Source organism: Engraulis encrasicolus, chromosome 21, assembly GCF_034702125.1.
Source record: "Engraulis encrasicolus isolate BLACKSEA-1 chromosome 21, IST_EnEncr_1.0, whole genome shotgun sequence".
Lineage (NCBI taxonomy): Eukaryota > Metazoa > Chordata > Actinopteri > Clupeiformes > Engraulidae > Engraulis > Engraulis encrasicolus.
The window spans coordinates 10,638,621-10,661,068 of record NC_085877.1 but is presented as its reverse complement, the minus strand read 5'-3'; the positions used below and the strand labels follow the sequence as shown (position 1 = coordinate 10,661,068).

Below are 22,448 nucleotides of genomic sequence, written 5' to 3'. Positions count from 1 at the left end.
TAAGACATCCTTAAAGTGTTTCAATAGAGATGTGTCAAAGCCCCAGAAGTCTTTTGCCTTGGAGTTTGATATTGTTGATAAAATTGTGTATTTTCGCTTCATCTATATTTCTAAAATTTGCTGAAGTAACATTGTTTTCCACTACCTTTGGCAAGTGGAGACCTGATGAATTACTACACAATTCTAAAACAGAATCTATAAAATAATTATTTATCAAAAAAACAATTCTTTCTCAGATGGTGGCCGATACAAGACAATAACATTAAAAGACATTTCTGGCGAGAGAATAACAGTGACACCAATGCATTCAAGTTCATCTGGCAGTTCAAGATGTTTACATTGGATGTGTTCTTTCACATATATCATGACCCCGCCCCCTTTGCCATGTCCACGGCAAAGGGGCCGTTTTGACTTTACTTTGGAAAGGCCTGTTAAGAAAAGGCCTTAACCCACTCACCCATTGTGTCCCACACAAGTTTGCAGGAGTTGACGCAAACTGATTATAGCTATGAGTTTGGACCATTTTGTCCTGAGAGGCTATGCCCCTATGCATCGCAAATATACCCTACTTCAAGGATTATTTCTACCTGCTTTCTGTCCACAATCCCGAGGCACACCGTCAGAAGTGTCCAGAACACATCCTCAGAGCCAGGGGTGCCGACAGAGGGGGCCTGTATCTGCAGTATTGGGCTGGGGGGGCCCTTTCAGATGACGTTGTCCTGGGTCAAGCAAAAGCTGTCAGCGGCCCTGCTCCGAGCTTCTGAACCACTCTTTCATCATGCTTGAGTCCTGGACTGTGTGAATGTGCATAGCAACATTGCTTGGGAAGAGCGGTCCAACCAGGGAAGCTGATAGGGAGCAACAAACAGATCACTTGTCCTGTGCTCAGGGAGAAAGGGGAGGCTAAGAACTGGGTCCTCATGACATTGCATGTATTGGGTGGGGAGGGTCCCTTTTACATGACTTTGTCCTGGGTCCAGCCAAGAATGTCAGCAGGCCTGGGTCCAACAGCGCTGGTGACTGCTCTGCCCTGATGTGCTGTGCTGTGCCGAGTCGTTAGGAAATGGAACGACCATTTAGGGTGCCAAGGTCTGACTCCAGCTGCAGGTCACGATTGGGATGCATCATGCAGTCTAGTTGGTGGTGTGCAGGGGCACCACAATGTCAGGCTGTATTCTGTTGGCTGTACCTGCAGTCTGGCTTCACTGGGAAGTAGAGAATGTCCTCCGCCACCGGCAGCAGCGTTCTTTTGCATAGACGGAGAGACAGCGTAGGCACTAAAGTCGGGGGCTGCCAAACGTCCTTTGCATTCTCCAGAGTGATAGCTGTGATCTAGTCCATTGTGGCAGAGGCTTACACACACACACACACACACACACACACACACACACACACACACACACACACACACACACACACACACACACACACACACACACACACACACACACACACACACACACACCATCTCTCTCTCTCTCTCTCTCCCTATTTACTATTATTCACAATAAAATGAGATATATTCTCGCCACCCTTTTTTGTTCAGTGTTGTTCATTGTAGATAACTGGTATGACAAGCATTGATCATCCATAAAGATGCACATTGGTCTCGTGAGGTAAATCAACACAGGGCCAGTGTGAGGGAAAGTTTTAAATTGGGGTGCCCAATTTCTTTCCCACGGTGTGCCAAGAAGTAATGTAAATATGGTGGGTATGCAGCAATCCAAAAAACAAACGAGTACCATGTAACACACCTTGTATATCATGAAATGTGTCATGTTTTATATATCAGATGACAATTTGAATGTGCTGTATTTCAGGGATGGGCAACTGGAGGCCTGGGAGCCCGCCTCCTCACTCGGTGTGGCCCGTAGATAATACATACCAAAAATGAACAGATTTTTCCACTTGATTAATTTCACTAGTGAATCGATTCCTCACACCAAATCAGCAAAACTAGAAACATTGCCAAACCCAACATGGTTTGCTTTTAGTGAGCAGTTAGGCTAAGGATGCATTGAATGCAGTGTGGTTGGCCCACCCCAAGCTATGGAATGCACTCCAGCTGACAATTCGTCAATGTTCTACACTTTCTTCTTTTATATCCAAGCAAAGACCCCCAGCATGTTTATCACAACACTCCACCAGCACTTCGACGTCCTTTAATTATTATTTAATTGTCATTTTATTTTACATACATATGTATTCTACTTTATCCTTGTGTAACTATTTTTATTTTTATTTTTATTTTAATCAATCTCCTATTTTAGTTGTGATGTATAAATTCATTGATGCTTTGTTATTACTTTTTCAACTTTTATTACTGTAAACTGTTATTAATGTAAAGTGAACTTGGTGTCTTGAAATGCTCTTAAAATAAAATGTATTATTATTATTATCATTATCATTATCATTATGATTATTATTATTATGATTATGATTATTATGATGATTATTATTATTATTAGTGCCCCACACTTCACTCTTCAATATATTCTGTAGATTTCCATGCCATGTTTTGGTGTTAACTCACCAGTTTAATTCTAACTCAACAGAAATAAAAACCCCACTCATTTTCAATGGGGTTTCATTTCTGGTGATTTAGAATTAAACTGGTGAGTTAGCGCCAAAACGTGGCATGGAAATCTACATGGTATATTGAAGAGTGAAGTGTGGGGCACCAGGTCAACAAACAAGAACAGCTGACAGCAAAGCATCAAGGATATCTGGGCTTCCATAACTCCCATGCACTGTTTTTGCCATTGACTTCAATGTTAAACGCATCATGGCCGTTATTAAGACAGTCCTGAGTCCTAACCAAGTATTGAACATTGCATGTTATGTAGAAAGTACCAATTTTCAACTGATTTAATGTGACCCGAATTTTGATGAAGAAAAATGTGATTTTTTTACAATACCGGTATTCTAATGATGCGAATTCCCTAATTCATGGGTTTTTTGAGCTGGAAGGCCAACGTTAAAAAGAAAATAAATAATGACTGGAATAGTTACAAAACTGGGCCATGAATCTACAATCCATGACAGTTTAACATTATTGATAGAATTATGGAAATAAAGCAACTTTTTCATGCTATTCTAATAAAAAGGCCTGGAGCTGTATGTTTGAATCTAAGTGTTTGCATTTAAGAAGTAGTAGATGTTGTATCCGTAAGATACCAGGCAGGCAGGGAGTGTTCTGGTCCTAAGGACCATTCAGTAATTCATCTCTTAATTTGTATGTTTTTTCTTGAGTAATTTAACAGTGTCTCATTCATAGTATGTTAACGCCATCTACTGGCCAGTTTGTATACAACAGGTTTAATGAAACTTCTCATCTCTCGTGTCAGTGCTCGCCCACTTCTCGTCTGGAACGAGATTTCGGTTAGTAAACAAAACTTCAGTTGAAACGGCAAGCTGTTCCTTGCTCAGTGAATTGAATAACTTTAATGTTAAATATAAACTCTTCAGTTATGATTCCCACACGGGGGCAATGTCGGTAAGTTAAATTTAGTCTTACAAACGTATGTGTTTTATGGTCAATGTTTTTCCGGAAGATTATTAGAGATGTGTTGAAACAAGAGGAGCGATACTGCTGCTAGCCTGTACAGAGGATTGGTTAGCTTCCCGTGACGGCAACGTTCATTATTTTCAATAGAAAATGATATGTGATTGAGTTTAATACAGAGATTGATGTGTGTGTATAGATGTTTATCTATAACATATTTAGAAAGACTATTTTGCTAATAAGTTTAGTTTTACAACATAAATATTACCCGGTGACACGAGTAATAAAGGAGAGGAGAAAATACAGATGATCGGTGGGATGTTTCTTTATTGTTTTCCTTTCCTGGCTGTTTATACGCACTGGATAGCTGAACATGCAAACGTTTAGTGAGGCCAGTACATTATTATTATTATTATTCATACTATTACAGAACCTAGAGAATCTTTGGTGCAGGCCCACCCCATGAGCCAATAAAAATAGAATTCCATTGTTTAGGGCAACAATAGAAGCTGTGATATGTTCCATGACACCCTCTGTGATGTCAGCTATGACATGATAGAATGTTCTGACTGTTGATGTGATTAAAATTGTCCAAGTGTATGCCATTCACTTATTTGTTAATGATGGAGGCATAGCCTTTTTTTACAATGAGGAGATTGGATGTGTGGTTAATGCAGCAATTTTCTTCCACACTATGAAGAAAGGTCAGTTAATTTATGTAGTATTTAATTTTCTATTTAATATTTTTTGCATAGACATGTGTTAGCTGTTGAGATAAACTGTGTCGATCTAATTGACAAGTAGGCTACTATCAAGTGCATTAAGGACTTTATTAAATCAAATCAGAAATCAAAATGTCTGCCTATTTTATAGAACTTACCACAGGCCTACTCAATGTCCATTTACTTTAAACAGTATAGCCTAATGTAAATGTAGGCTATACATTAGCCTAATGTAATTATATCAATGTAAATAGCCTCTATAATATATTATGTAAAAATGTAATGTGTCACTAACACTTCTTTGGTCAACAAGTCAACACAAACAAAGAGTGTGTGCCATGGTTGGGTGGTTGGTGTGTGTGTGTGTGTGTGTGTGATGTAGTTACTGTGTGTAATGTAGAAATATAATGCATCAATTATATAATGTAAATTATAATGTTGACAAAAGATGACTCGTAGCTCAAAAAGTCGCAGTGTCTTCTCAAATTGGGTGCTCTTGGATGAAGGGGGTCAGTCTAATAATTCAACAAAAAAGACTCATCCAGGCAACTCCCAAGTGAATAATGAGGAAGTGAATAAAAAATAAGTTATGGCTAAAGCATGATTAAAAGAGTAAACATGTTTAGACCAGACACCGTTGGAGGCTAGGATTTGGGGCATTGTTGCTGGGGTCAATTTCCTGATCCACTCACCATCATTTACATCATTATACTGTATTCTCAGGCTCAAAAGATACTTCCCAGAATCCGCCTGGACCTGCCTCAGGACTGGACCTGGCTGGATCACCTGGCTCATCCCTTCCATTTCCGGTGGAGGAGTATATCCTCAACCTCTCAGAGGAGTGAGTTGTGTTTAATTCCTATAATTAGAATCAGAATCAGCTTTATTGACCCAGTATACATTTTTGTCTGCAGTCTTCAGTAGTTCTCATTACAAAACAGTGCAAAACAAAAGTAAACTAGAAATGCACTCAGAGAGTGCAGACCTCTGTCAAGGAAGCTGTTTGATAGAACATTTGACTATGTTACATCATATTTTTATGAAGCCGTTCTGCCTTCCTTTTGTGAAATTAAAAACTGGAATGTCAAAATTTGCCCTGTCCTGTAGTTCAATTTGCGGTCATGGTGAAGAATCTTTTAAAAAATTCTCATTCTGGTTCGTGATCCGGATCACCACCAAAATGTAATCACTTGTTCCTTTGGTCATTTCCAAGAACTCCACAAAGTGTCATCCAAATCCGTTCATGGATTTTTGAGTTATCCTGCTGACAAACAGACAGACAAATAAACAAACAAACAGACAGACAGAGACAAACCCATGCGACTGAAAACGTAACCTCCTTGGAGGAGGTAAAAAGTTATGATGATGGCAAAAGTTAGTGTGAAAAGAAAACTATAAAGATATCTTTCTATAGTCACATGATTGCCATTGTACAGACTAGGGGTCGACCGATACAGGTTTTTCAATGGCCGATGTGATACCGATTTTTTTTCATCACCCTTGGCCGATACCCGATATTTGAGGCCGATATGGGTAAAAAAAAATTTTTTTAAATGACAAATATTCCAGGTCTCAAGTGAAAAATAAACATTTATTTAACATTATTTAACATTATCAAATTGAGGTAGAACGTGTAACATTTAGACACCCACTCTAACAATGAAGTGATGTCTAAAAATCAAGTAATACAAAAAAAGTGTCTTGGTGCTTTTAAAAAACCCGAATAACATAAAATAATAATAAATAGTCCGTATCGGCCAAAACCACATGTGTATCGGACGATACTGATACACTTAAAATACGCAAATTTCTGCCGATATCCTTAGTACAGACACTCACCATTTCCCAATGTCAAGTGTTCTAGCCTTGGTAGTGCGTGAAACACCTAGTAATTGGATGCTCTTTGGTGAACTCCGCAGAGTATCCAATCATTAAGCTTTTCACGCACTACCAAGGCTAGAACACTTGACATTGGGAAATGGTAATAGTTTGAGTCTTTTTACATAGGTTGCATCTGTTTAAATCTCTCAATCGTATGTTTTTTTCAATTCTAGGGAATGGAAGGCTTTCAGCAACATGTTAGAAACTCCTGTAAGTACAGCTGCATAAACAAATATGTTCAATGTTTTCTTCAAACAGGTATGAAGTTATCTGTTTTTGCCTGTTTTATTTTAGTTTAAATCACATTTTTTGTTGACCCCCAGATGACAAGGAGCCAGTTTGTGGAGCTCTCGAAGACTGTCCTGAAGGTGTTTAGCCTGGGCTCATTTCGTCTGGTTCTACCAACTTTGATCCACCGCGGATGTGATGAGCTGAAGAGCGACTCAGATACATCCTCAAGGTAAAATAATTTAAAAAATAATAACTTGATAACACTTTATTTTAGGGATACATCTATTAGCACTAATACATACAATATTAATGCCTGTGTAAGTCACTTGTAAGGCATGTACCAAGCAAAATCAGACAGTTGTTAAGCATGTATTCACAAATGTCTTGTTCATGCCCAATTAGGGGTTTATTACTAATATGACCTTAGTAAGGGCCAGTAAGCCTATATTTCTATTTATTAGTAAGTAGTAAGTTGCAGAATACAATGTGTATAAGCTCCCGACACACTGTGTGAACAAACCCTGAACAGTGTGAAAACAGAGGTGGAATAAGGGTCCCTATTCTAAAGTGGTGCATTGCTCAGCCCAGATGGCTTAGGGCCCCTGCACTACCAAGGACCCCCTCAGTACCTAGGGCCCCCACACCACACAGGCCCGCACTACCTAGCCCCCCTGATCAGCAAAGCGTAAGGATATATTAAGTAATTATTTTGGAGCAGTGGAGACATCTAGCATTCTCTTGTTCATATCAAGACTTAAAGGGAACAGGAGCTATTATATAGCAAGGACTGAACGTACACTAGTCAATGACGGTGGGTTGGTGAGATGTATTTTTTTCATGTACCATTGAGTTTATTTGTAAGAACCCCAAAATAAATGCAGAACATTAGAATAATAGTTTTGAAGCGAAACTAAACTATTATTTTGTGATAATTAAGTTAATGTTCGAGAACATTAGCTCCAAGAAGTGCAATGCATGATGGGTACGCAATCTAGGCCTACAGACAACCTACCCGGCTCTGCGTCTACCTACGTCCTTAGCTCCTCCCCTCACTCGTGCAATTTCCAAACAATTTGCCATGTATGTTACAACAGAAATATTATCATTGCTGCATTGGCCATGCATTGCATTTCTGACAAAGGGTGTACCCATCATGCACTGCACTTCTTGGAGCTAAGTTTCTCAAACATTAACTTATTTATTATCACAAAGGAATACCTTTGTTTCGCTTCCAAACTATTACTCATCGTTATATTCTGCATTTATTGTAGGGTTTTTACAATAAAACTAATTGGTGTATGAAAAAATTACATCTCACCACCCCACCGTCATTGAGAAGTTTACATCCAATCCTTGCTGTATAATGCTTCATATTATCCTTTTCCATACTGAGTTTAAGAAGTGAGAACTATGTTTCTAATTAGACTGATGCAGATTTGAATAAGTTCTTACACTTTGCGCCCCAAGGGGGCTGAGTAGAGTGGGGGCCCTAGGTAGTGTGGGGGCCCTAAGCCATGTGGGCTGAGCAATGCTTCACTTTAGAATAGGGACCCTTATTCCACATCTGTTTTCACACTGTTCAGGATTTGTTCACACAGTGCACCAGGAGCTTATACACATTGTATTCTGGCCCTTACAGCTTACTCATAAATAGAAATCTAGGTCTACTAGGTCCTTACTAAGGTTATATTGGTAATAAATCCCTTATTGTGCATGAACAAGACATTTACGAATAAATGTCTAACAACTGTCTGATTTTGCTTAGTACATGCCTTACAAGTTACTTACACAGGCATTAATATTGTATGTATTAGTGCTAATAGATGTATCCCTAAAATAAAGTGTTACCAATAACTTCAATTCAGCTTCAATAGAATGCTATGAAACGTCCAGGAATATTCTCTAATCTGTCCTGTGACTCCTCAATGCGAGCTGCCCTTGATATTGAAGCAATAAATGCTCCGTCTATTTTCTGGCAGGAGACAGAGCGTGCTCTATGGCTGTGTACCAGACGGTAGTGTGTGTAGCTCTGCTCCGCCAGGGGGCGCTGAAGCTACACATACACCGTCTGGTGTGAACCAGGCTAGGACATCTGGCAATTTTGTGTAAATGTCAACATTCTGAAACAAAAACTGCATATATGTAACATTCTACTTGCTTCTTGGTACAGAACGTGGTGTGGTGAAATATTCTTAAACTCCCATATTTTGGCATCATTCCTGCTTAATGTACTTCTCACATGCCTGCTATGTATGGAGACTCACCTGTGCTAGATGAACATTTTACCCATGTTAAAATGGCGGTGCTCCCGGCCAGGCCATGTCACGTGATTGTGACGGCATCCCGATTCCCGACTTAGAGAAAACTGGGGCTACAGCTACAGCAACTTCATGTACAATCTTGTTTTTTTTTAACACAGATAAAATACACAGTAAAAAAAATGCACTGACAAAAATGATGTGTTAATTCAACACTTAGAGAGTACTCCGAGACCAAATAGATGATGTTAAATCAAATCTCTAAGTGTTATATTACCACTGTATGTTTTTTTGCTGTTTACGAAGCAGCTCTCTGGCATCTTCATCTGAATCTTGCCTGAAAAAGTCAACTCTCTGCAGTCAGCCACTGAAGACAAATCTAGTACAATCTTTTAAACTTTTGCCTGTTTGTTTTTTATGTCTGGTAATAGATCTGGTGAAAGTGGAAACTCATCGGAGGGTGTTTTAAGTGGATCCTCAAGGTAAACTAAAAATAATAGATCAGAGAATGCCATGAACTAGAGGTGCTCCGATCACCATTTTTTGGGCCCGATCACCGATACCGATCACCAAAAATCTTTATCTGCCGATCACCGATCATTGCCGATCACAGAAATTATTTCCTATTTTTTTAATAGCCTATTAATTATCCTTATTGAATACCATTTCTGCCCATAAACCAATCAATCTTAATTAGCACATGTCGCTTTCACAATGTAGGCCTATTTTTAGGCTATTATTATTATTATTATTATTATTATTATTATCTTTCAGTTCTTTCAGACTAGTGTTGGTAGCCTACAGTATTAATCAATTTATAAGTTATTGCATATAATTACTAAACTATTTAAGATTGAATTGAAACTGAAACATTACTTCAAACAGTCTTCTACATACGAGAAAAAACCCTGTCGCTTTAAATGAGCAGCCTCGTGAGGAGAGCCCCTCCCCTCTCTGTCACAGTCCACAGCTGCAGTGCTCCGCTGCCGTTCTGAGTCTGAGCTCTCTCCCTCTCCCCTCATCTGTCGCCGTTTGGCGTTTCAGCGACTATCAAACTAATCGACTGACTGTCAATTACAACTTTGAAAAGAATAACGTTGACATGTTTGTGCGGACAACGTGAAGTTGTCGCGTGCTGACCGAGGCAACTTATAACGTAAAATGGCTAACTGGCGAGGAGTAGTCAATCGCAAATTACATTGTAACTGAAACACTTGAGATTCTAAACCAGAAAAAAAACTTCACTTGAAAGAACAGGCAACACGCACAACACAGCGTGTGTCGGAGCCATATCTGTCATGTTTGTAGATCTGCATTAAGGTGCTAGAAAACCTGTAAGAAAAACCTGTTGGAAAAAGAGAGATTTTATGTTGGTTAATTATTTACAGTTTCTATGTTTATTTATTTTGTGTTTTCATACTTACCTATTTACTTACCTTTTAAGTTGATTGTTGTATTAGATCTGCACCTGAAAGTACTTGCCTGATTGCCTGCCATCCAACCAGAGACACACCCCTTAGACGCGCAGGTGCGCGAAGACAGCACTTTAAATTGGTGCTGATTCATTGTCTTGGTAGGATGGCCGTAAGAAGGAAAAGTTTTCAGACCGCAGAAACTTAGAATAGAACGCAGAAACTTAGAATAGAACGCAGAAACTTAGAAGAACAGTAAGGTAGCAAAACCTCTGTAAAAACTTACCTTTATGTTCAGATCGGTACCTTTGTTCTACATGGAAAAAGAAAACCGGATTGAGGAATTAAAACCAAAAACTTTATTTCCTTGTCTGTGAGTGCTTTTACTACTGGACTGCGCGTCGGGACAAACTTACCACCATCCTCACTGGCGTTTGGTAACATTCGCCTTTACAAAGTCTGAAAACTCCAAACCTGACGGTAAGAAGAAGGATCACTTCGACACTTTTGGATTACTTTACCCTGCTTCGGACACGTGGATGCTTACAAGTGGATGCGCTAAAAGGACTTAATTGGAAGCGTAAAAATATGAAAGCAAGCCTGCAAGCAGGGTGAGTAAAGAAGTTAGAACACGTGAACGTGTAACGAGACCCGAAGGACTTTGAAAATTGATGAACAGTAGTAATTGTGTAGGCTACTGAAGAAGTTTACATAGCAATTGTGGACTAAAGGAGTTTACCGAGTGATTGTTTACTGAACAAAATTACAATGTCAGAAAAGAAAAGCGAGACGGCACAAGACCCGGCCAAGTCATTACAGGCCAAGGTCCTCTCTCGCCGCGGCAAATTAAGTGTCTGTACGAAACAGATAAATGAAATTCGGACTATGATTAAGAAAAATGTAGAAGTGGGAGAAATTGAAGAAAATATGAAGGCACTGTTGTTGAGCATTGACTCTTTTAAAACATCCCACGACGAAGTATTAGCATTACTGTTCGAAGAAGAAATGGAAAGTAACACGGAGTGGTTTAATGGCAAAATGCGGGAAACTGAGGATTTCACTAAAGAAGTGGAAATGTGGAAGAAGGAAAAAAGTAGACGACATTCAAGAGTCGAAATTAACACGAACACTTTTAATCCTTCTAAATGCGCAATATCCCAGTTAAAAATGGCTACATTAGCTGAGAAGGCTGCACTCGAAGCGCGCTTGAAGGCATTGCCAGCGCTACATGCATTGCGCATGGAGCAGGTGGCCTTGAGACACCAGAGAGAGAGCGCAGAGCTTCAGCGTGAACATGCAGAGAAACTCGCCAAGCTGAGAACCCTGGTTGATCGTGGTGAGCAGAAGGATGCCAGAGAGGACTTCATGAAGGCAAGCAGAGACCAATGCACTGCACCAACTGCAACCTCTGCCATTGAGTCTGCACTGGTGCTTGTGACTGTAATATCCAAGACACTATCACACAGCAACTCCAGTAGCACCAGAGCATCCTCCATGATGAGCACACGACATAATTCTACAGCCGCCGCTGATGACCTCGCCGCCTTCACCACAGCTGATGACGTCACCGCCGCAGCCTGTGATGACATCACTTCCACAGCCCGTGATGACCTTGCCACTGCAGCCAGTGATGACATCACAGAAGTCGACGCCGCCGCAGGTGATGACATCGACGCCGCCGCAGGTGATGACATCGACGCCGCCGCAGGTGATGACCCCTTAGACATCGACGCCGCAGGTGATGACCCCTTAGACATCGACGCCGCAGGTGATGACCCCTTAGACATCGACGCCGCAGGTGATGACCCCTTAGACATCGACGCCGCAGGTGATGACCCCTTAGACATCGGCTCAGCCGCCGATGACCCCTCAGACATCGCCGCCGCCGCCGTTGACCCCTCAGACATCGCCGCCGCCGCCGATGACCCCTCAGACATCGCCGCAGCCGCCGATGACCCCTCAGACATCGCCGCAGCCGCCGATGACCCCTCAGACATCACCGCAGCCGCCGATGACCCCTCAGACATCACCGCCAGCGCAGCCGCCGATGACCCCTCAGACATCGCCGCCAGCGCAGCAGCCGATGAACCTTCAGACATCGCAGCCGACGCCGATGACCCCTCAGACATCGCCGCCAGCGCAGCAGCCGATGAACCTTCAGACATCGCAGCCGACGCCGATGACCCCTCAGACATCGCCGCAGCCGCCGATGACCCCTCAGACATTGCCGACCAGCGATGACCCCTCAGACATCGCCGCCAGCTCAGCAGCCGCTGAGCCTTCAGACATCGCAGCCACCGATGAGCCTTCAGACATCGCAGCCGCCGATGAGCCCTCAGACATCGCAGCCGCAGATGATCCCTCAGACATCGCCGCCGCCGATGATCCCTCAGACATCGCCGCCGCCGCCGATGATCCCTCAGACATCGCCGCCGCCGCCGATGATCCCTCAGACATCGCCGCCGCCGCCAGCGATGAGCCTTCAGACATCGCAGCCGCCGCCAGCGATGAGCCTTCAGACATCGCAGCCGCCGCCAGCGATGAGCCTTCAGACATCGCCGCCGCCGCCAGCGATGAGCCTTCAGACATCGCCGCCGCCGCCAGCGATGAGCCCTCAGACATCGCAGCCGACGCCGATGAGCCCTCAGACATCGCCGCCACCGCCGTTGACCCCTCAGACATCGCCGCAGCAGACGATGACCCCTCAGACATCGCCGCCAGCGCAGCAGCCGATGAGCCTTCAGACATCGCCGCAGCCGCCGATGAGCCCTCAGACATCGCCGCCGCCAGCGATGAGCCTTCAGACATCGCAGCCGACGCCAGCGATGAGCCTTCAGACATCGCAGCCGACGCCAGCGATGAGCCTTCAGACATCGCAGCCGACGCCAGCGATGAGCCTTCAGACATCGCAGCCGACGCCAGCGATGAGCCTCCAGACATCGCCGCCGACGATGAGCCTCCAGACATCGCCGCCGACGATGAGCCTCCAGACATCGCCGCCGACGATGAGCCTCCAGACATCGCCGCCGACGATGAGCCTCCAGACATCGCCGCCGACGATGAGCCTCCAGACATCGCCGCCGCCGCCAGCGCAGCTGCCGATGACCCCCTAGACATCGCAGCCGCCGATGACCCCTCAGACATCGCAGCCGCCGATGACCCCTCAGACATCGCAGCCGCCGATGACCCCTCAGACATCGCAGCCCACGCCGCCGATGACCCCTCAGACATCGCAGCCCACGCCGCCGATGACCCCTCAGACATCGCAGCCCACGCCGCCGATGACCCCTCAGACATCGCAGCCCACGCCAGCGATGACCCCTCAGACATCGCAGCCCACGCCAGCGATGAGCCCTCAGACATCGCAGCCCACGCCAGCGATGAGCCCTCAGACATCGCAGCCCACGCCAGCGATGAGCCCTCAGACATCGCAGCCCACGTCCGCGATGACCCCTCAGACATCGCAGCCCACGTCCGCGATGACCCCAAAGACAGCGCCGACGCCCGCGATGACCCCAAAGACAGCGCCGACGCCCGCGATGACCCCAAAGACAGCGCCGACGCCCGCGATGAAGACATCGACGTAGCAGCCTGTGATGACCCCACAGATATCGCAGCTGCCAATGATGAAAACATCGCAACAGCCACCGCCACCGCCGATGATGATGAAGCCATCGCAGCAGCAGCCGCCGATGATGATGATGATGATGATGATGATGAACACATCGACGCGCCCGATGAAGATAAAGACATCGACGCCACTGCCGAGGCAGACATCGGCAGTGTGCAAGCTGTGAGGGATCGTACTCCTGTGGCCAGTGCGTCGCCGCGGCCAGCAACAGGGGCCAGTCACTGTCGCCATGTCTACCACTGGAAAACCAGAAAGAAGAAGGACTCAGTGGTCATGGCCGAACGCCCCACTGCGGCTGGAGGATCTTGGCCGTCAGTCCAGATGGTGAGACCCTGGACCAGACCAAATGATGCACTCAGGAGCGGCGCGGTGGGACCCAGGCCTCCATGATCCAGAGGCCAATGGACAAGCAGAACTGGATTCTAGCGGTGAGAAATCTGCTTGCTGGAAAGTCTGGCTAGCTCTGTCAGGCCTATGGGCAACAACCCTGCACGCTCTCATTACTGACAAACCCAAACATTCCTGTGCGTGCCCACACAACAGCCCATACACTTGCATTCATGGACTTCACAATTTTGCACCACATTTTACAGTCACTCTTGCACATACATGAACTTTCACCTATTGCACAACATATACATTGGACTTGGATTTTTGCAACCTTTTTTATTTTTACCTTTTTTGAATTTTTCACCACAAGGACTTGTCTTGCACTCAAACTTATAAAAAAAAAAAAAAAAACACCATTGATGTGATTTAATATTTGTGAAGATTAACGTACCAACCTTTTTTATTTAGATTTTCTTGGTTCTTAAGTATTCATGGCTACCTATGTGTATGGACTGATGTATTTTGTTATTTTGGAACATCAGAAGGTCTACTGCATAGCATTTAGTTGTATTTTATGGCTCCTTTCCGTTAATTTAGTTGGTAATTGTACTGTAGTGACAATTAGGGGCCAGTGTGTCGGAGCCATATCTGTCATGTTTGTAGATCTGCATTAAGGTGCTAGAAAACCTGTAAGAAAAACCTGTTGGAAAAAGAGAGATTTTATGTTGGTTAATTATTTACAGTTTCTATGTTTATTTATTTTGTGTTTTCATACTTACCTATTTACTTACCTTTTAAGTTGATTGTTGTATTAGATCTGCACCTGAAAGTACTTGCCTGATTGCCTGCCATCCAACCAGAGACACACCCCTTAGACGCGCAGGTGCGCGAAGACAGCACTTTAAATTGGTGCTGATTCATTGTCTTGGCAGGATGGCCGTAAGAAGGAAAAGTTTTCAGATCGCAGAACTTAAGAATAGAACGCAGAAACTTAGAATAGAACGCAGAAACTTAGAAGAACAGTAAGGTAGCAAAACCTCTGTAAAAACTTACCTTTATGTTCAGATCGGTACCTTTGTTCTACATGGAAAAAGAAAACCGGATTGAGGAATTAAAACCAAAAACTTTATTTCCTTGTCTGTGAGTGCTTTTACTACTGGACTGCGCGTCGGGACAAACTTACCACCATCCTCACTGGCGTTTGGTAACATTCGCCTGTACAGCGTGTCTGCGAGGAAAGCTCTTTCTCTGTAACACTGTCATAGATTGTAGAATTCCCTGCACAGACTCTTTGAGTTTCACCGTCCACTCTCCCTCTGTTGCTGTTTGGTGTTGCAGCGACTACAAACTAATGAACTGGCTGTCAATTAGGCTACAACTTTAAAAACAATACCGTTGATGTTTGTTTTGGAAACGTTTAATTGTTGCGTGCTGACTGACAACTTCCATACAGGCTGTAACTCAAAATAGCGAACATGGCGAGACTGACACGTCATTCGCAAATTACAAGCGTCATGTAGGCTAAACGGCGCATGGCTCGGAAAATCAGATCAATTGTTGGTGCAGATATGATTATAAATGGTGAAAATGAAGGAGGGAATTCCGAAAAGTTATAGACAAGCAAAGATGTCTTCTTTTGGTGCAGCAGCTGTGCAGAGCCAGCCATGCAGCGCCAGGTGTAAAGGCAAAATGGTTGCGTGAGGAATTTAATATCTCTGGATCGGTTTTTTGATCTGCATGTTTTTCCGATCACCGATCAGGCTATTTTTGGCCATTATCGGCCGATCATGATCGGCTGCCGAGCAATCGGAGCACCTCTACCATGAACCTGTTGGTAGATCTTAATGATTTTGACCTGCTAAATCAGCATGGTGAAATGTCTTGAACCTTCTTGCCTGTTTCCTTGTTTGTAGTTATAGTTATGCCAGTGGAAGTGCCTGCGCGTCCTCATCTGCTACTGCTGATGGTCCGATGCTCTGGATGAAATGTGCCCTGGCAGCCTTCAGGAAGAGGGTGGCATGGCTTCTTCCCCGTCACTCGCCAGATGTTCACTCTTACATGTCTGACATTCACGCCGACAGCGACAAGCGTAGTGCCTGCCCTCGCTCCCGATCTGGAACCAGGACAGAGCCACGTCGTGGAATTGAATCCGTTCACGTAGAGGATTTCGGCCTGTTGCCAGATGTTCACTCTTACATGTCTGACATTCACGCCGACAGCGACAAGCGTAGTGCCTGCCCTCGCTCCCGATCTGGAATCAGGAGAGAGCCACGTCGTGGAATTGAATCCGTTCACGTAGAGGATTTCGGCCTGTTGCCAGATGTTCACTCTTACATGTCTGACATTCACGCCGACAGCGACAAGCGTAGTGCTTGCCCTCGCTCCCGATCTGGAACCAGGACAGAGCCACGTCGTGGAATTGAATCCGTTCACGTAGAGGATTTCTGCCTGTTGCTAGACAGACTGTTTTCCAATGAGGCCATTGATCGAGTTGTCCAAGAACTTGTTGGTCAGGTGCAGGTTGCGACGCAAGACGGTGGTCCATCTGGTGTCCCAGCAACAGTGACAGTTCCTGAGGCGGTGTACGCTAACACCGAGCAGGCAATCAAGAACCTGCTCCGCCCGTATGTCACCCCGCTTGTGGTTTGCAATTCTCCAGGTACAACTGTCCCTAACATTGCAAGATTCACAGAACTGCTCCTTGCAGAATTGGAAAACTGTCATTCTGCTGCTGTGCTTGGAGCCGAAGACGATGTTAGAGCCTCAACGTCGCACAGCGTGGACCAAAGCTGTCAGTCCAGGACCGCCAGCTTGAAGACCGACACGGAGACCCAGGAGTCTTCAAGCCAGAACGGACGCCAGCGCATGCTTGGTCTGTTCAGCCAGCTAATGGTCCATCAGGTCATGGATAAGATGCATGAGGATTCAGCAGCGCAACAAGAGCAGGAGAGCGTAAGAGGGTCTTCCACCGCCGCATCCTTGCTTCTCGGTGACACTAAGGACTTTGGCTGCTTTGTCACTGTACTGCTGCTGAGGCTCCTGGCCAGAATGAGTGATGGATGCCCCCGCTGTGGCGCCAAGAGGCTGGACCAGGACGTGCTACAAAAGCTCATTGAGGATCTTCTGTTTGAGTTCACCAGTGACCCATGGTGCCCAAGCTTCGATGGTGACCTCAGCGACCAAAAGATTCCGTCCATCTATAGGGCCATGGACGCAGTTTGGCTCAGACTGCTGAAGCAGTTTGGCTCAGACGCCATCCTGTGGAGGGCCGTCGATACACAGGATGACTCATTTGACGCAACCTTATTGGCGGAATTACGAAAGGAACTGTTTACCCAGTGTAACGTAGAAGATCCTGCTGCACCATCCACCCAAAGTGACTTGCCGTCCCTCAGCCCCGTGCCTGAACCGTCCACCCAAAGTGACTTGCCGTCCCTCAGCCCCGTGCCTGAGGTCACCTCTGGACAAACAGCTAGAAAAGCCAGAAGTAAACTCAAGGTATGAAAAATGAGCCAAGACAGCACCACATATGACATTATTGGGTTTATATAGCTATGTATTTATTGTTTTAACATTATGGGCGTAAAAGGTAATGGACTTACATGCCTTTAAATGACAAGGTTTTCCCCTCTGGTCCTACGTAGATCTTTAAGATACGCAGCAGTGCAAAGATTGCACCAACTAATGATGCTTCTGACAAGGGTAAGGGACCTTACGATTGTCATTACACGACTGTCTTGATTCCCCTTTGTTTTTGATTTTTAATTCCTATTCTCATTTCTTCGTCTCCCAAAGGGCTGGAGTCAGAGGCAACCGTCACTCGTGCCCTATCGGATGAGGGTATTGCTGCCGCACCTTCTGGTGACAGGAAGGAGCCGCGCAGACGGCCCTGGTACAAGAAGATCTTTCTCAGGCTCAGCTGTTTTGGAGGCCCAGCTGAGATCTGACCTGTCCAGCCCACCACCTATACCCCTACTGCCCATCCTAACCCAACCCTTCACCCCTACCCAACTCCCCAACTTGTTTACCATATCCACCCTTTCCGCACGCACACACACACACACACACACACACACACACACACACACACACACACACACACACACACACACACACACACACACACACACACAGAGACACACCTATGCCAGCCACATCACAAGGCTGCCCATCACAGCCCATACAGAGCAAAACCATTTGTTTTGACTTCACTTTGGAAAGGCCTGTTAAGAAAAGGCCTTAACCCACTCACCCATTGTGTCCCACACAAGTTTGCAGGAGTTGACGCAAACTGATGATAGCTGTGAGTTTGGACCATTTTGTCCTGAGAGGCCATGCCCATATGCATCGCAAATACACCCTACTTCAAGGATTATTTCTACCTGCTTTCTTTCCACAATCCCGAGGCACACCGTCAGAAGTGTCCAGAACACATCCTCAGAGCCAGGAGTGCCGACAGAGGGGGCCTGTATCTGCAGTATTGGGCTGGGGGGGCCCTTTCAGATGACGTTGTCCTGGGCCAAGCCAAAGCTGTCAGCGGCCCTGCTCAGAGCTTCTGAACCACACTGTAACAAATAGCTGTTAATTTACGGCAATTCTGCAACAGCATTCTACTCTTTTTAGAAAAAACAGACAACTACTGTGAAGATATTACTTTGAGTCACATATTGAGCATAAACAGTAAGTACTGCACAATAGCAGTATTCGCCGTTGTGGAAAAAACTAGAGATGCACAGGATGCTTATTTTTAGGAACCTGCCAGATACCAGATCCACTGCTTAAGATCCTGCCGGATCCGGAACCGGATACCGGATCCTACAAAAGGGTTGAAACATATAGTCTACTCGCACAAGTGGGCCCTTTTTATTACGTTGGCGCAAACTATTTTTTAGACTCATTGGCTTATTGCCACACTGCCTTCAATAGCCGCTTCCAAAGGGATTTCACTCCATGCAGTGATTGGGGCTGTGAAAGACTGAAAAGCCTAGGCTAGACATGCACCAGACCTTGATTTTTGAGTAACATGCTGGATACCGGATCCACTGCTTAAGATCCTGCCGGACCTGGATCCTGAGAAAAACTATTATCCTGACGGATCCGGAACCGGAACCGGATCCGGTGCATCTCTAGAAAATAACAAGTTATTTTAGGCAGCACCATTGAAACCCATTCATCCTCCACTTGTCCGTGATTACCATCAAACTTCAATACCACCTGAAGAACTGAAGTCATTCTGACTGGTCCATTGTGGCAGAGGCTTACACACACACACACACACACACACACACACACACACACACACACACACACACACACACACACACACACACACACACACACACACACCATCTCTCTCTCTCTCTCTCTCTCTCTCTCTCTCTCTCTCCCTATTTACTATTATTCACAATAAAATGAGATATATTCTCACCACCCTTTTTGTTCAGTGTTGCTCATTGTGATAACTGGTATGACAAGCATTGATCATCCATAAAGATGCACATTGGTCTAGTGAGGTAAATCAACACAGGGCCAGTGTGAGGGAACGTTTTGGTAAAGTTTTAAATTGGGGTGCCCAATTTCTTTCCCACGGTGTGCCAAGAAGTAATGTAAATATGGTGGGTATGCAGCAATCCAAAAAACAAACGAGTACCATGTAACACACCTTGTATATCATGAAATGTATCATGTTTTATATAATATCAGATGACAATTTGAAAGTGCTGTATTTCAGGGATGGGCAACTGGAGGCCCGGGAGCCCGCCTCCTCACTCGGTGTGGCCCGTAGATAAAACATAGTTTAAGAAAAAATGAACAGATTTTTCCACTTGATTAATTTCACTAGTGAATCAATTCCATACACCAAATCAGCAAAACTAGATACATTGCCAAACCCAACATGGTTTGCTTTCAGTGAGCAGTTAGACTAAGTAAAATGAGTGTTGTTCAAATGGATTGTTTTGATATAATTTGCAAGGTGTGTGTTGTAAAATTGCAAACAGTGCAAAAAACAGTGCTGTGCTAGTTTGACTCATTTGGCTGATATCAGGTAGCCTGGTCCTGACCATCCCATAATACTACCATTTCATTTCGTATTTATGGTCTGGAATTAGTTTGCTCTGAAGCGATTGTAGGAAGCAGGAAGTTTGCACTCAGTTATGGATTGAAATTATTGGACACCTCTCACCCAATCGCTGGCAGTTACTCAACAACAACATAGCGCAGACCAATGGCTCTGGTGCAGATGTGTACGTCATTGTCAGGAGCGTCCTCCCCCTTTTGCCCCCACGTGGGGGGCGTATTCAATTATTGGCTGTTTTCTGGGGGGGCGTTGCGATCAAAATTCTACTGCTCCAGGCACTCCACAGAGAAGCACGGCCAGACTACAGTAGTGGAGCCAATCCTTTGGCGGAAGTACGTAGGATGGCTCGCGAGGCTGGATATCAGGGGCGAGTTTAGGCTATTTTTAGTGGGGCCACGGCCCCACGGTGACTTGGCTCGGCCCCACTAGCTCAGGAGCCTTTTAAAATATTATTTGTGAATTGTATTGGAAATTAATGCTATTGCGCAGTCGCTTTGCCCCTGGTCAATATTCTGCTGCGACTGCCCCGTCTGGCAACCCTGTGTATGAACTTCAAGAACGGTCTTGTGACGAGTCTGCTACACCTCTTTGGTTTGCAAACCTGTTTGCCGCCAGAGTTGTGTTCAGTTATGATTTTTGCGAAAGTAGTTTCTGGATTTATCATGCAGCCGAGGCAGAACCCAAATCCGCGCATATTCTTGTGATGAGAAGGTATGATGCACACTACACACAATAAAGTGGTGTAGGCTACTGTAGTGCTATGTGCAGACTATGATAGCATTGATTGTCATCATAACTGACATAATTTTGTAAGCTGGTAAATGTTGGTAAAAAAAAAGCGTTGCAATGAAAGACCATTAAAATCGTCCATTATTAGGTTGTCGATATCCGTGAAACATACTTAACATAGGTAGCGGTGGCTAAGATTTTGTCAGGTGGTGCCTTGTGACGCACAATAGCCTACTTTCACTTTCGCCAGTGTCATGGGGCTCTAAGTTGACCACTTCATGCAAGGTGAGTACAGTCAGAATCACAAAAGCTTGAGGTAGCAAGACAACGGAAAGGGGAGTCAAATACAGATGGAAGACAATGCGTAATCAACCTAGGCCTACTGTGGAAACCATGCCGTTTCTTTGCAAATGTATCAGAAAAAAATCAGAGTACAAATGATGAGGACATAGTGCTAAATAGGGGTTGTTACTACGCTACCATCAGGACAGTCAACATTATATATCTGCCTGGCAGCGTTTAGAAGTTGTGACTCGAGGGAATGAAACATGCTTCAGCCTTGGAATAGCGAACAGCAGGCAAATCTCGGCTGAAAATTATATTACGGCGAGTCACCATTACATTGATAGTCGAGGTTCGCCCATATGCAGGGGAGGTTTATCCATATTTTGGTGATGCTGTAATTGTGATGTGAGAATGCGGGCTCTCCAACTTCTCACTTAGCCTACTGATTTTAATGATTGGGAACTGTGTTAAGTTTATTGTTATTGTTATTGGAACATAGGCTACTGGCTCGGAATGAGGAGTGACGTTGGTGCCTGCGCGGTTTCTACTGTCCATTTACATGTGTGACAGGGAGCGCGCACTTTTTTGGGAGATTCCCATCATCGGCATGGCTTAGGGCAGGGGATGTTTTAATTGTTATTTTTATGTTTGCTTGAGAAGGAGATGTCAGATTTTAAAAAGTCATGATGAATATTTATCTGTTGAGCTACCGATTGGAACTGTGATTTGTCGTGCAAGGAGCGCGCATGAGAGAGAAAACTCTTCTGACTATTTTTAAGTCACTCAATGGCCTAGCCCTAAATAAATATATTGCAGATATGCAGTAATACCATCCAATTAGGAGTCTTAGTTCTTCAGTGTCTTCTCTACTTGTTGCATTTAGCCATTATGCTGCCAAATGATGGAACAAGCTTCCTGTTCAAATTACTGTAGACCTACCTGTAGAGCTGCCCTAACAGTAGGCTATCAAGTTTTGACAAAAAAACCTTAATTTTCACCTGGCTTTGTATGTACTCTATATAATACTTCCTATAGGCCTACTTTATTATAATATTTCCCTCTCTCTTTTTCTTTCCTCTCAATCACATAAGAACTATGTCAACCATTAGGGTGCATATATGACACACAGTAGGCTACCAATCACAAGGATTACCTATGTAGGTAATGTAAGTTAGATTTTGTGGGGGGAAATGTATGTCATGATTGTGGGTAGTCCTTCATTGAGTGAACTGTTATTTAAAATTGAAAGCCTTTTGAAAACGAAATCTCAAATCTGAAATAGAAATGGAACGCTTGCTCTGTCAGGTACCTCTGTCAGGTACCACTGTCAGCACCAGGGGTCAGGCCCCCCTAAAGATCAAAAGCTAAAACCGCCCCTGGCTGAT

General features: G+C 44.5%; 1 protein-coding gene across 1 annotated transcript; it reads left to right on the top strand.

The window, feature by feature from the left end:
* Positions 1-3,397: 3,397 nt before the first annotated feature.
* Positions 3,398-18,342, top strand: LOC134438063 (uncharacterized). Its single transcript, XM_063187650.1, has 8 exons — positions 3,398-3,496; positions 4,951-5,068; positions 6,282-6,318; positions 6,432-6,568; positions 9,029-9,079; positions 15,884-17,468; positions 17,615-17,672; positions 17,766-18,342. Exons 3-8 carry the CDS (start codon positions 6,304-6,306, stop codon positions 17,915-17,917), a joined length of 1,998 nt encoding a protein of 665 aa, XP_063043720.1. The 5' UTR covers positions 3,398-3,496; positions 4,951-5,068; positions 6,282-6,303; the 3' UTR covers positions 17,918-18,342.
* The last annotated feature ends 4,106 nt before the right edge of the window (positions 18,343-22,448 follow it).

Excerpts from the sequence above, each read along its gene's own strand:
- LOC134438063 (XM_063187650.1), top strand. Across the intron at positions 6,569-9,028 it reads GACTCAGATACATCCTCAAG|ATCTGGTGAAAGTGGAAACT; the intron begins GTAAAATAATTT and ends GTCTGGTAATAG. Across the intron at positions 17,469-17,614 it reads AAGCCAGAAGTAAACTCAAG|ATCTTTAAGATACGCAGCAG; the intron begins GTATGAAAAATG and ends GGTCCTACGTAG.